Source organism: Lepus europaeus, chromosome 17, assembly GCF_033115175.1.
Source record: "Lepus europaeus isolate LE1 chromosome 17, mLepTim1.pri, whole genome shotgun sequence".
Lineage (NCBI taxonomy): Eukaryota > Metazoa > Chordata > Mammalia > Lagomorpha > Leporidae > Lepus > Lepus europaeus.
In genome coordinates, this window is record NC_084843.1 from 44889887 (window position 1) to 44904696 (window position 14810).

General features: G+C 37.1%; 1 protein-coding gene across 15 annotated transcripts in view; it reads right to left on the reverse strand.

Moving 5' to 3' along the window:
* The window catches only part of PCDH15 (protocadherin related 15), a 725080-nt gene that overhangs the window by 213181 nt on the left and 497089 nt on the right, over positions 1 to 14810 (reverse strand). For all 15 annotated transcript variants that reach the window (XM_062215103.1, XM_062215102.1, XM_062215101.1 and 12 more), the window contains one exon: positions 762 to 1067. In XM_062215103.1, the coding sequence (XP_062071087.1) occupies positions 762 to 1067 (306 nt within the window). The remainder of the gene's footprint in view (positions 1 to 761; positions 1068 to 14810) is intronic.

Consider the following 14810-nt stretch of genomic DNA (forward strand, 5'->3'; position numbering starts at 1 on the left):
ATAGACAATCTGTACAAGAATTAAATGGGGTGAATGTTTAAATACATGGATTTATGGATAACCTGATAGCATACTAAATCAAGATATTAAATTTCCTGGTAATATTATGCTTTTAGCTAAAAACTGAAAAGGGCACTTAGATATTTAGATGCTATTAAAAATGAGATTTGAAGTCCTGGAAGACCCTTGTAGTATATCAACACTGTAAATGTAAGAAAATGGAAATATAATATTAAAAAATTAATGAGTAAACAATATCTGTAAAATATAAGGAAACATATACACATATATGGGTTCATGCATATATATGGTATATATGCACATACCCATATTCATATTTATAAAAATTCAAATGTAGGAGATTTGTGTGAGTCTAAAGTGAGATATGAAATAATATACATAAAAATAATATCTGAGTACTTTGGAGGCATAAGGTAGGAGACAAGTATTTTTTATATATTATTATACTGTCAATCATTAAAATAAATATATAGCATTACTTATGTAAATTAAAAGATAAAGATTAAAAAGTGTTTAATCTTAAAAGTACACCACTTCTCCCCTTATTTTTTGAGATAACTAAAATATGGTTGTCACATAAACTATAATATACAATATTTGAGATCTGTTAGAACATGCTGTTTATCTGCAATTGAAATTTACCTATGTTCCTTGATATTTTATTTAATAAATCTGGCAAAGCTATTGTATGGAAAATCTGAAAATGTAGAATTCATGAAATCAGTGCTTCTTTCACGCACCTGTATTTGAAGAAATGTTGTACCAGCTGGCAGATTCTCTTCCACAACAACAGTGTATGTTGAATTGGTGAATACAGGACTATTATCATCGATATCCAAAACCTTGATGGCCAGGGTTAGAGTTGAATGACGAGGGTGTACTGCTCCATCAGTTGCCACAACAACAAGTTCGTAATAATCCCTGACTTCTCTGTTTAGCTTTACAGCTGTGTAAATACTCCCATTTGATGTGATGCGAAAAAGATTATTGAAGTTGCCCAAACTGTAGTGCACTTGGCCATTTATTCCAGCATCTGGGTCTGTTGCCTGAACAAAACAAAATAAAATGAAGAACTCAAATATGTTTGGTTAAGATGTTGATATCTGTTGCCTTATCAGAAAGGGACAATCGACAAATTCTAGCACTTTTTTATAACCAAATGTTTTTCCCTAAGGAGAAAATTGAAAGGTGAATAGAAATGCAATGCAAGGAGTAAAACTTGGGAAATATAATTTAAAATTATTCATTCCAAATGAACATAACTTGCAAATTAATATCATTAGCAATAAGAGTAACAAGAGTAATATGTAACAACCAAGGATGCTCATACAATACTGAATTTCCATGTATTATTATCTCTCTGTAAGATTTTGAATTTGAGGTAAGCATACATTTAATTTTTAACTAATTCAACATAATTTACTAAGAGACAAGATCCCATGTAAGCTTTTATTCAAGCACTTTATATTCATTTTCATAGTTAAACATATTTAACTGCTCTATTACTTCATTGACTCCTCCTGATATTCTAAGAGTAAATCCATTATTGCCATTTTGTAAATGAGAAAGCTGTGCCTTATGGAATTAATTGTTTGCTTAGGGTTACACCTGAAATAAATGACTCAGCACTTCATAGTACAATATGTTGCATATAAAACTAACTAACACATACTTGTGGAATTTATAATTGGATTTATAAATTTTAATTTATAAATATTAAATTTCATATAAAATTTAATTTATAAATATTGGATTAAATGACTACAAGGAATTGGTATTTGTTGCTCAATCTTTTCCAAAACCCAAATGGAAGTCAAAGAATAACTAATGAACCTGAAAACCACTGTTCCTAATATTAGAACACTGATCTCCAAATAATACCTGAGAATTGTTGATGTTGTAATAAACACTTAACCCATGTGAAATCACTTTGCATCAAATGTTTGAGAAAATACATTTCTAATTGGATATCATGAGAATTAATCTTACCTAAAACTGAAAAAATGATATAAATTATATCTCACAATCAAATCTATACATTTTGTTTTAAATTGTGCTTTATGTCATTGTAACTACAAAAAAACTTTAATAAACCTTTGAAACCATAAAATGGAATGTAATCGTGCTTCAAATTATCACCAAGGCAAAGAATAGAAACAAGACATGTTGCTAATTTATGAGCTAAGGGCACAATATTCTGTTAATCTCCATAAAGCTTAGAATGTAGTATGATGCATTTTAACAGCACACATGTAGTTGTATATCCAGCTCTCTATATACGAGTGAAGTATGCGGGGGTAGAGTTGCTGAATTCTTGTGTCATGTTTGAAATTATTGATAAAGTCTAAAACGTGAAAATCATGTTTGACACTGTGCTCCTTCTGTGTGTCATAAAGTCAGACATTTCAGTAGGATTGGTTACTGATTCATTAAGTGTAAACATCATTGGGGGGTGCACATCTCTTGAGGCTTACTTCTGAGAAAAGGTGGGATAAGGGTTGCGATAATGCCTGGAGAGAAAAATGGTAATGTAAAAAATTTGAATAGTTTCTGTAGATATATTATCTTTTATACTTAGGTAGACTTGGCCTACACATTATTGGCAAATTTGTCAAGCTGTGAACCTCAGTTTATTTTTTTTGCCTGAAATGATCAATATAAAATAATGTTATCCAACAATGCAATATAAATAGCTATCCTCTCATAACACTAATAGGAAATATTCAATCACTTTTTGTGTCTAAGGGGTATCTTAAGATCATAGAGTCAGTCATTTATGAAACCAGAAATTTAAATGACTCTTGCTTACCAAGTTATTTTTTATTCATCCATACAACTGAAGAATAATTATGAAAATGATTCAGCTTGGCCAATGTGGCTGTGTGTGTTTGTGTGTAAATATGTATAAAGGGGACAGCACACTGTTTTCTGGATATGTCCAGCTAGTTAAATGATATTTCACTAGGATTTTCAAAAATATCTATACAGATATTCCTCAACTTTAAATTGAGTTATACATAAACACATCATTAAAACTTGGTTTTAAATTGGAAATTGCATAGAAAATTAATCAATTTTTTAAAAAATATCATGTGGGATCTCTGTCCTTGATGTGCTATACATTGCGATTTAATGCTATGACTAGTACTCCAACAGTATTTTTCACTTTGTGTTACTGTGTGGAGGCAAACTGTTGAAATCTTTACTTAATGTGTACTAAACTGATCTTCTGTATATGGAGGGAATTGAGGGTGAATCTTGATGTGGATGGAAGGGGAGAGGGAGCAGGAAAGGGGAGGGTTGCAGGTAGGAAAGAAGTTTTTTGGGGAGGAAGCCATTGTGGTCCATAAGCTGTATTTTGGAAATTTATATTCATTAAATAAAAATTTTTAAAAAAAGAAAACATTTAACTCAAAACTACATTTAACAAACCCAACCTACTAAACATCAGAATCTCATAACACCTTAGACTGTGTTGTTGGTTTATTTATTTACTTTTAATTTTTTTTGAAAGAGCGAGACAAAGACAGACCTTTTCCAAGGGTATGCAAGAGCTGGGACTAGGCCAGACCAAAATCAGGAGCTGGGAATGCAATCTGGGTCACTCACAGAGGTGGCAGGCATTCAGCCATGTGACCAAACACCCTATGTCTCCCAGAGTACATATTAGCAAGAAGCAGACCTGAGGCTCAAATCAAGTGCCATTTTAGCCAATGTAAATGTCCACCTCTACTGGTTATTTCTCCTCATAAGATTGTCTCTGATTGTGGGCTGCCCAATAATGCTAACCAATATCAAATGACAAATCAATAGCTTCAGAAGATATCAAAACTCAAACATAGATTATTTCTACTGAATATGTATTGCGTTTGTATCATCAAAAATTTGAAAAATTTTGAGTCAAATCAAGCTAAGCCATGGAACATTGATATTCACTTTTTATTGCTGTTTTAACAAATTACCACAAACTCTCCAGCTTAGAAAACACCAGTTTATTTTAAAACTGTGTTGGTAAGTTCAACATGAGTTTCACCTAAAATCAAGGTCTAGGCATGGCTATAGTGTTTGTTGAAGGCTCTAGGTAAACATAATTTTCTTGTTCATTCAGAAATATTTTCATTTTATTTGGAAGGCAGAGAGGTTGAGAGGCAGAGATGGAAAGACAGGGATCTTTCATCTGCTGGTTCACTCCCTAAATACTCGTAACAGCCAAGGATTGGCCAGGCTGAAATCAGGAGCCAGAAACTCCCAATCAGATTTCCCACAAGAATGGTGAGCACCCAAGTACTTGAATAATCAACTGCTGCCTCCCAGGGTGCACAATAGAAAGGGCACCAGATAGAAAGGAAATAACCAGGACTGAACCTGGACACTCTAATATGGAATGCAATCACCCCACATGGTGGCTCAACTGCTGCACCAAGCAACAGACTCTGTTCCTTCAGGTATTTCACAGAATTCAGTTGCTTGGGGGCCAGCATTGTGGCACAGTTAAGCTGCCACCTGCAACACTGCCATCTCATATGGGTGGTGGTTCATATCTTTTCTATTCCACTTCAAATCCATCTCCTTGTTAATGTGCCTGGGAAAGCAGAAGATGATGACTCAAGTGTTTGGGCCCCTGCCACCCATGTGGGAGATCCAGATGAAGCTCCTGGCTTCAGCCTGGCTAAGCCCTGGCCATTGCCCATTGCAATCATTCGGCGAATGAACAAGTGGATGGAAGACCTCTCCCTCTCCCTATCCCTCTCCCTCTCCCCCTACTCTCTCTCTCTCCCCCTGTCTCTCTCTGTAACTCTTTCAAATAATAAATACATCTTTCAAATAAATAAATCTTTAAAAAAAAGAACCCAGTTGCTTGCTGAAGTCTTCAGACCCTTCCCTCCTTCCTTCCCAGCCATGTGAGGAAAAATGCTAACTTGTGGAAATCAGCACATCCCTAGGCTCATGTAATATTTCCTCTATCTTTAAAAGTAGCGGTCAAGTCCCTCCCATCTTTTTTTAAACTCTCCTCTTTCATTCACTTCATCCCTTTGACCCACTCTTCAGCCTTCCTCTTCTACTCTTAAAGCTTTATAAAGATCCTTGATCTTAATCACACCTTTTGAATATATATAGATAAACCTCTCTCCCTCCCTCTCTCTCTCTCTCTCTCTCTCAGTGCTGGTGCTGTGGCATAGCCGGTAAAGCCACTGCATGCAGTGTTAGCATCCTAGATGGATACTGGTTCTAGTCCCAGATGCTCCACTTCTGATCCAGCTCTTTGCTATGGCCTGGGAAAGCAGTAGAAGATGGCCCAAGTCCTTGGGCCCCTGCCCCCATGTGGGAGACCCAGAGGAAGCTCCTGGTTGCGGACTTTGGATCGGCGCAGCTCTGGCCTTTGTGGCCAACTGGGGAGTGAACCAGATGTTGGAAGATCTTTCGCTGCCTCTCCTTCTCTCTCTGTGTAACTCTCAAATAAATAATTAAATCTTCACACACACACACACACACACACATATATATATAGCAATCCATACTTTACAATGAGATAATTTATTGAGAGACAATATCCAAATATTCAACAACAGGCAAAATATAAATGTTAATGTTATATGATGTATCTTTACCAATAGCGTCATAACTTCTGTGAAATCCATTTAAATTTGCATAAAACATGATTAATATGTCTAAATTAACATATACATATGCTTTTTTCTGCTCTACTACCAATTAGTTCACTGAATGCCTACCTTCTCTGAAAGGAAATGTACTTGATACTTATGAAATAAAGACCAACATTCCATAAAAATTATTCTGAAAAAATGTCAGTCAGACATACATTTAATGAAGGCAAAGCAATGCAGAGCTTCTTCTTTACTTTCTATCTTCTAATTAATTGCAGAGCCTATGTAAGGTAAAGTAAGTTAAATGCCATGGACTGCCTGAACAAGGTAGTTTCACTGATTAACTATGTAAATATAGATGTTGGACATGATAATCAAACATAGAACCCTTTAGTTTGTGCAGTATTCTTAAGAACTTTGCTGGCCAAGCAGCTCAGTATGTGATGTTATAATGAAACCATTTATCTTCCTAGAAATCAATTAGATGCTAATTAAAATTGTTAATAAGAAAAACAACACATATTCTTCCCCTTGTACTACATCAAAGCAATAAACAGTAATAGCTGCGACTTTATAATCATTTGTCAATGGTTAACACATTTTTGTGCTTTACATCTTACTTTGGATCTCTGATTTGTAGCTACTTATTTGTGAATGCATACTACTGGAAAATTGGATAATAGTCTGCTGTTGGGGAGAGACTACACTGGACAGAACCATGATGACTTGCAGAGCATAGTACTGGTAAACCTTAATCATTAAGATCACATTTCATAAATGTTAAAAGTCATCCTTTTATAATCATTGTATATTCAATGTTGTCTACTATGCCTCTTTCTCTTCATTAAAAGCTCATTACTGGGATTCCTGCAATCAAAAAATTCTGAGGTCAAAAAGATAGTATTTTAGTAATGAGAGTGCGAAATATTACATAACATCCAGTTAGCCCAGTGGGAAGCTGGTAGGGAGCTTTATTCTACTTGAGCTTGTCCTTCACAGTGATTTTCTCACCTTGAAGTGAGAACATAAAACCTGTTGAGGGCAAGATGGCAGAATAGGTAGGGAGCACATTGATAGTCTGGGAAGAGACAGTTTAATAAAAGTGGAGATACTGCAGGGTCAAGGAAGAGTAGGGGAAGAAACAGCAGAGGAAACTCTTCCGGAACTAGTGATTCACAGTGGACCTGCGTGGAGAGCGTGGGAGCCCAAGTTCGGGACACCAGCGGCAAAATCAACACACCAGCATTGGAACGCGAGGTTAGCCGAACCTCCATAGCCTGAGACACCAGCAGACAAGCAGAAAGAGGAAACTAGAGGGAACGAGGCTTGAAACTCCATGGGGAAAAGTTCACCAGGCTAACTAGAAGAGAGAGAGGGAAAAAAAAAAAAGTGACCGATATGGACACGACTTTCTCTCTCTTCGCTCACCCCTCAAGGCTAGCAAGACAAAGAGCAGGCGCCATTTTGGACATACATCATAAGCAGGGCGACCTCAGGTCTGCACTGGCCCTGAGCCTAGCAGAAAAACCTGACTCTGGGGGCGGGGGTGAAATAACAGGAGATTAGCATCTAACTTGGCAACCCAGTGGGAGACTGCAGGAGAATTGGAGCCCACACTGAGAGCAGCAGAGATTACCTGTGTGGTTCGGGAAAGAGTTTCCGATCTCTGGCTCCTGTGGGTATATAATTCGCCTGCTAACTACCTCCAATTATGTACAGCTGCGGGGAATTACTTCCCTTTTGAATAAGAAAGAAAGAAAGAAAGAAAGAAAGAAAGAGAGAGGAAGGAAGGAAGGAAGGAAGGAAGGAAGGAAGGAAGGAAGGAAGGAAGGAAGGAAGAAAGAGAGATTTACCATGCCTAACCTGGGAGTGTCACCTTTGACACATCCTCAAACCTGAGGAACCAAACAGAGCTCTCAGGCCACACTCATCTCAAGCCTCTAAGGCTCCACCGAAAGCAGACAGTCCACTTAATATAGAGCTGTAGTGTAACAAGAAAAAACACCACAGTGAAGAAACCAAATATCTCCAACATGCCAAACAACAAACGCAAAAATCAAGGTAACAAGAACAAGGAAGACACTATGATGCCCCCAAATGAAAAAGACACCCCAACTCAAGATTATGAAGATGATGAGACAGAAGAAATGCAAGAAGCGGATCTCAAAAAATTGATAAGAACATTAAGAAGTTCTCAAAAACAAATTCTTGAACTACAGAAATCCTTAATGGACAAGATAGAAAATCTCTCTCGTGAAAATGAAATATTAAGGAGGAATCAAAATGAAATGAAACAACTAGTAGAACAAGAAACTGTGATAGTGACGAGAAATCATAATGAAATGAAGAATTCAATAGATCAAATGACAAACACATTAGAGAGCCTTAAAAACAGAATGGACGAAGCAGGAGAGAGAATATCAGACTTAGAAGACAGAGAACAGGAAAGGAAACAGGCAAACCAAAGAAAAGAAGAGGAAATTAGAAATCTAAAAAAAAAAACTGTCGGGAATCTACAGGATACTATTAAAAAAACTAACATTCGGATTCTAGGAGTTCCTGAAGGCATGGAGAGGGAGAAAGGATTAGAAGGCCTTTTTAGTGAGATATTAGCAGAAAATTTCCCAGGTTTGGAGAAGGACAGAGACATCTTAGTACAGGAAGCTTATAGAACCCCTAATAAACATGACCAAAAGAGATCCTCACCACGACATGTTGTAATCAAACTCACCACAGTGAAACATAAAGAAAAGATTCTAAAATATGTAAGAAAGAAACGTCAGATTACTCTCAGGGGATCTCCAATTAGACTCACAGCAGACTTCTCATCAGAAACCCTACAAGCTAGAAGGGAATGGCGAGACATAGCCCAGGTACTAAGAGAGAAAAACTGCCAGCCCAGAATATTATATCCTGCAAAGCTCTCATTTGTGAATGAAGGTGAAATAAAGACTTTTCATAGCAAACAGAAACTGAAAGAATTTGTTGCCACTCATCCTGCCCTGCAAAAGATGCTTAGAGATGTGTTACACACAGAAACACAGAAACATGGTCATCAATATGAAAGAAGGTAAAGGAAGGAAACCTCACAGCTGAAGATCACAGGAAGCTCAATTTCTCTTTGACATAGAATTAAAATCTGATGCTCTGTTAAAGCAATGTGTTAAAGTAATCTATTATGTTCTCTTGATGTCTGTTAAATTCTATTTGTTCAAAAACAGCTGAATTTTTATTAAGAGCTATGGGTTATTTAAGTATGTGCTCATTTTCAAAGATTTGAATAATCACCTTGTAACAATGATCAACTTTGGTCTATGTTATGTCATGATTTTAAAGAATCTTACTTCAACCAGACATTTTGGATTTTGAGCCTTCTTGGCATTCTTGACAGGCATTCAAAAAATCAAAGTTTCAAACAATCTGGACTCTAAAATTTCCAGTAAATCTTGGGCTTTGGTTTTTCCAGTTTGGGCCCAACTGAAAAAATCGAAGGACCTATGTCTCTCATCTTATAGAGACACCAACTAATCAGGCTATTTGGATTATATTAGGAGTACTGTCAAGATGTGACGTGGTACCAAACTTTAAGTTTCTATAATGGAAAATGCTATTAATACAAATGTTTGAGAATTAAAAAGTCTAATGCTCTTGTGTTACTAGACATGATAGTTATCTTAATGAGAAAGCCCCAGAGGCCTAAAGGGTTAAATACTTGTAAAATCCTACAGGTGCTTTCAAAAATACTGTGAAGTAAGCAAGTGCCTCTTGTTGGTTGATGAGTTTATAATTTTAAACATGGCGACTTAAAGTCTTTTGTCATCCACAGTTATATATGATTTGCTGCTCATAAAACTAAAGCATTGTTGGTTCTGTGTTTAGCTGTCCTCCTATAGGTTCCTATGGACTTTTTCCAGCCACTTCTATTGTATTCAGTACTTTGGGATGGCTCTGTAAACAGATGAAGCCAATAATGTATTAACAGTACCAACTGAGAGAAAGTATGGTTAACCGAGGTTACTAAAAACAAAAAGCAATTCAAATCAATTGGAAATCTACAAAAAGAGTTAAAGATTTTAAAAGCTATTATTAAAATTGCTATATTGGTCTATTATGCTATGTTATATGTGTGTACATATTGTATGTCCACATGGGAAAATTTTATTAAGAGTTTTATTTTAAATGGCTTATAGATAAGATTGTCCATAAATTTAAGCTGCTAAAATCAATCAAAGATACATTTTAATTTGTGGGACCTGAATCTGTGTATCATGTTTTAGACTTGTTGGTAGAAAGAAACTAAAAACATTTTATATGGTTGTGCTTAAGTTTACTGGCTAAACAAACTACACCATGTTAGATATTTAAGAGGTGTTTTCAAATACATGAATCTTAAAATTTCTAGAATGCATTGGACCTTCTGGTAAATGTTTTCTTAAGTTGTTATCTAATGGTTGAAACTATTCATGTGATATTGCTATTGTCAGCAAGCGATCTAGGACTTGCTCCCTCATTTCTCTATTCTAAGCCCAACTTGTTCTTTCATTTCTCTATTTTCCTCAAGATAGGAAACTAATGCTATTATGAAGGAATCTGTAGGACGCACAATTTAATCTTTGGACCTTGTAAAAGAGATGGCTAACATATTTCAGTAATAGCATAGCCAAAATAAGAGCTTAAATAATAATCTCATAGCTAGATTTACTTCACCATCAGCGAAGTATACAGTAAGTAGAAAAAACCTCCCTTTCAGACCAAAGGGAAAGAAAGTTTTAAAGTGAGAATATAATTTTCCTCATGGGCATTGTCTACCTTAGAAAAACTACTACAGAACATGCCTGTGACTACAGACTTGTAGTTCAGGCCACCAAAGTTTAGAGATGGGACTTGGGCACTCCCTTGACTTGCATCCTCTGGTCTGCTTTAACACAAACCAGGAGGAAAAGAAAGCTAGGCATCAGAAGCAATGGGTGGCAGGCCTATTAAATGGAGCTCTGTACAGTGATCTGCCCTCAAGGAGACCCAACAGGCCAGTCCATTGCAGTGGCTTTCAAAGTGGTAAGCCTGGGCTTCAGCAGAAGTCAGCTTGTGAAGAGCCCTGGCAGCTCTACCAGCCAAGAGTTGGATCACTGGAAATGGACCTGCCCTGGAGTCGAAGGATGCCCAGGTCAGAGCCACAGATCTAATTGGCTCTAAGCTGAAAAGCCCTTCACTCAGCCCAACTCCCAAAGTGACCACTGCAGCTGAGGTTTTGGTCAAGTAGGGTCAGCAACATTGCAGGCAGAACTGTAAATTTCTTGTTAGAGATGCCACCTGCCTTTTCCTGGCCAGCTCTCCTCCCAGGCCAGCCAAGTAATGAAAGTCAACAGAGTGCCTTCCCCTAGGAGGTTCACACCTCCCTTAGGATGTACCCCATGTGAAGAGATAGATAGGTCTGGGCCTCTTAACTTACAAGGCCTAAAGCCCACCAGATTATTATCAAGCCCCTTCTGTCAGGTGCTATTTACTTCTCAATCAGAAAACTTAATTGTAGCTTAGACAGCACCTTTCTTAGCTCCTCTAATAATGACTCTGTCCTTTGTTCTAGGCCCTGTCTAGTGCACTTGGGCCTCATTCCTTCGTAATCATAACCTCTACTCTACCACCAATGGCTGTACTCCCAACCTGTGTGTACTGATGGTCCTCTTCCCCACTTAATGCTGTATAATTGTTCAAACCTGGTAAATGCCACTCTTAGGATCATTGGTTACTATCCTCACCCTGTCTTTTATGACCTTGTCTAAATATGATCAGAGTTGGCAAACTTGGAAGGCTTCCATAGCCTTGGCAACTCATGACGACAGCCTAGGGTGGTTACTGGTGCCATAAACTAGAGTGTCAATTTGTTGGGTCCACAACAGGAGTCATTGTGCACTTGCTCCTCATGTGGGATCTCTGTCCTTAATGTGCTGTACATTTTGATTTAATGCTATAACTAGTACTCAAACAGTATGTTTCACTTTGTGTTTCTATGTGGGTGAAAACTGTTGAAACCTTTATACTAAATTGATCTTCTGTATATAAAGAGAATTGAAAAGGAATCTTGATGCAAATGGAAGGCAAGAGGGAGCAGGAGAGGGGGGGGTTGCAGGTGAGAGGAAGTTATGGGAGGGGGAAGCCATTGTAATCCATAAGCTGTACACTGGAAATTTATATTCATTAAATAAAAGTTTAAAAAAAGAAAAAAAATTCCATTCTCCCCAAAAACACTCATGGAAATACACTTTTAAAAAGTTATTATCCATAGCATTTAAGATATATAAAACTATTGTCTTTAATTCTCTATAGAAGATGAACTAATCCAAAGGCTGTGACAATTAGTGTAGAAGAAGAGAAACAATTTAATGATACCAGAGCAAGTTCTTCTCTTTCCACATAAATGCCTTCTATTTATTATTGAGCAATGGCAAGTAGATTTACTGACAAGAAAGAGATAAGCATACTTGGGTTCAAACCCCTAAATCATAAGCAAAGTGAACATGCTTTCAACAAACATTAGAATATTCAAATATTTAATCTGTAGGAATCTAGAAAACCCATATGTAAACTAATAATTTCTCAGGGGCTTAAACTCCAGATTAGATGCACAGATCATTTTCATACTGTCTCCATAATCTTGGGTGAGTCAATCACTCCAGACTTCAATTCTTCATCTGGAAATCATAAGGCTATTTATGTTTCCACCTCTTATGAGGACTGAACACAATTAGAAGAGTAGTTAGATCAGATTAGGCAATAGAAAGCTGACCATTCTTATATTTTTAAAGATTTATTTGAAAAGTTGAGCCTCAGAGGGAGAAGGAGAGACAGGATATGGGAGAAGAGAGAGAGAGGTTCTTTATGATCCTGCATCCAGGGGCTTACTCTCCAAATGGCCACAACAACCGGCTGTGGGCTAGGTGAAGCCTGGAGCCAGCAGCTTTGCTCTGGTCTCCCATATGGGTGGCAGAGATCTAGATACTCACACCATCATCCACTGCTTTCCCAGGCATAGCAGCAGGAAGCTGGATCAGAGGCAGAGTAGCCAGTACTGGGGTCAGCATTCTAACATGCTATACCAACATCAAAAGTGCTGGCTCAACCCACTGTGCCACAATGCCATCCCCTACTCCATGCTTATGGTTATTATGGTTTTTAATATCTATGTACACATATTTTTTAAAACATATATATTATGCCCTAAAGTTCTTCAAGAATTTTTTGGTAGAGCAAACTATTTTTTTTAAAGATTTATTTATTTATTTGAAAGGCAAAGTTACAGAGAGGCAGAGGCAGAGGGAGATTGAGAAAAGGCTCACTCCCCAAAGGGCTGCAATACCAACAGCTAGGCTGATCCAAAGCCAGGAGCCAGGAGCTTGTTCCAGGTCTTGCACATGAGTACAGGGTCCCAAGGACTTGGGTCATCTTCCACTGTTTTCCCAGGTCATTAACAGGGAGCTGGCCCCAAAATAGAGCAGCTAGGGCCTGAAAAAGAGCCCATATGGAATACCAGCACTAGAGGTGGTGGCTTTACTTGCTATGTTACAGCACTGGCCCCAACAGACTATTTTTACTAGATGGTTTCAAACATTTTGTTACAGGAAAATGGCGGCAGTGAAATTACCTCGATTCTTTGATTCACATGGAAGAAGAATTTCCAAGCAGACAGCAGAGAGATTTAAAAAGATTTATTAGAGTCAAAGACCTCCAGTCAGAGCAGCATGGAGGGGGGCTTCCAAAAAGAGGGAAAATACCAAAATAACCCATGGCATTGAGGTTTTCAAGTACAATTTTAAAGGAAAAAAAAATGACAATTAGATTGTCATTCAGTTACCAAGCCAGGACAAAACCCATCAAAAGACCTGATTTACAGTCCTTTATGCTATGTGGCTTGCTCAAGATAGAAAACTATCCAGAAGGGTGGGATAGGTAACTTGTTTTCACAATAAACTATGAGCTCAGATGCAATCACCACTCCCTTGCTATTCTGCTGGTAAATCTGGAGATTCTGAAGGAGGACATTTTGTTCTTGCTAAAGATAATGTTCTTTTGGGGAAGGAAGCAAACAGTTTACACCCCAAATTCCAATGGGACCACCCTGGCTACCTAATAACCCACGTGACTCCTCAGAATTTCACAGAAAATGGAATGAGAACACAATGTACATTTCTCATGAAATTTATGAAGATCTTGCATACATTTCATTTTCCTTAGGTTCATGTTAAAACTGGTATAGTGAGTCTATTAGGTTCTATTAAAAATTTTGTGAATTTTTTTTTTCAAAATTTTGGTGCCTGAACCAACTAAAAATTCGTGTCTCAAAGATATCTGAGCACACAATATTTTTAGTATAATGAATAAAAATATAAGGAAAACTTATATGAGCAGGTGGCACACACAGACACACACACACATCCAGAAAAAAAGGGCTTAGTTCTTACAGGAAGCATGAATGAAAATGTAAAGTTCTTTATGCAAAAATTGAAGTGGTTAGACACATGAAAGAGGAATTAGAAAATGTCAATGTATATCTAAAAGTATATATCATGATTTCATATTTATTGCCACATGAGAAATCTTTGCAAGAGAAAAAAAATCAGCTCAGAAAAATCACTTTCTGTTGCATTTTATAGTAATTTCATCATGGTTTGGGGAATAAAAATTATGTCAATGGGTGACTAATCATAACTTGATCATAAATTATAAGGTTCTTAAAGCCAATATAGTGATGCCTGAAAGGAGTAAAAGTTGTTTTATATTAAATATCGACTTGCTTGCTATAACTACTGCAGGCTGTCCTTCCAAGCCTGAAATGATAAATTCTACATGGAGAAATCAGTAAATAGTATTTCCTCACATAAAAGTTTGACAACTGCCCATATTTTTCTCCAAAGCTGTTTTTGTTGTTTTCTTAGTGTTCTTAAATTCTTTCCATCCTATTATGTAGAAACTTCAATTAAACTGCCTTTAAGGACTTAGAAGTTCATCTGTTTCCAGGTTCCCCCCATGTCAGGGTAGTTAACCATCCACTGAGACTCCCTGGATCATATATTTAGCTAGCTCAATTTAAGACTGTAAATGCCTGGCTACCTCACTGTCTCCTACACTACACTTTAAGCAATGTAAGGACAGGAAAAATGCATTGCTCATTACTGAATATTTAACACC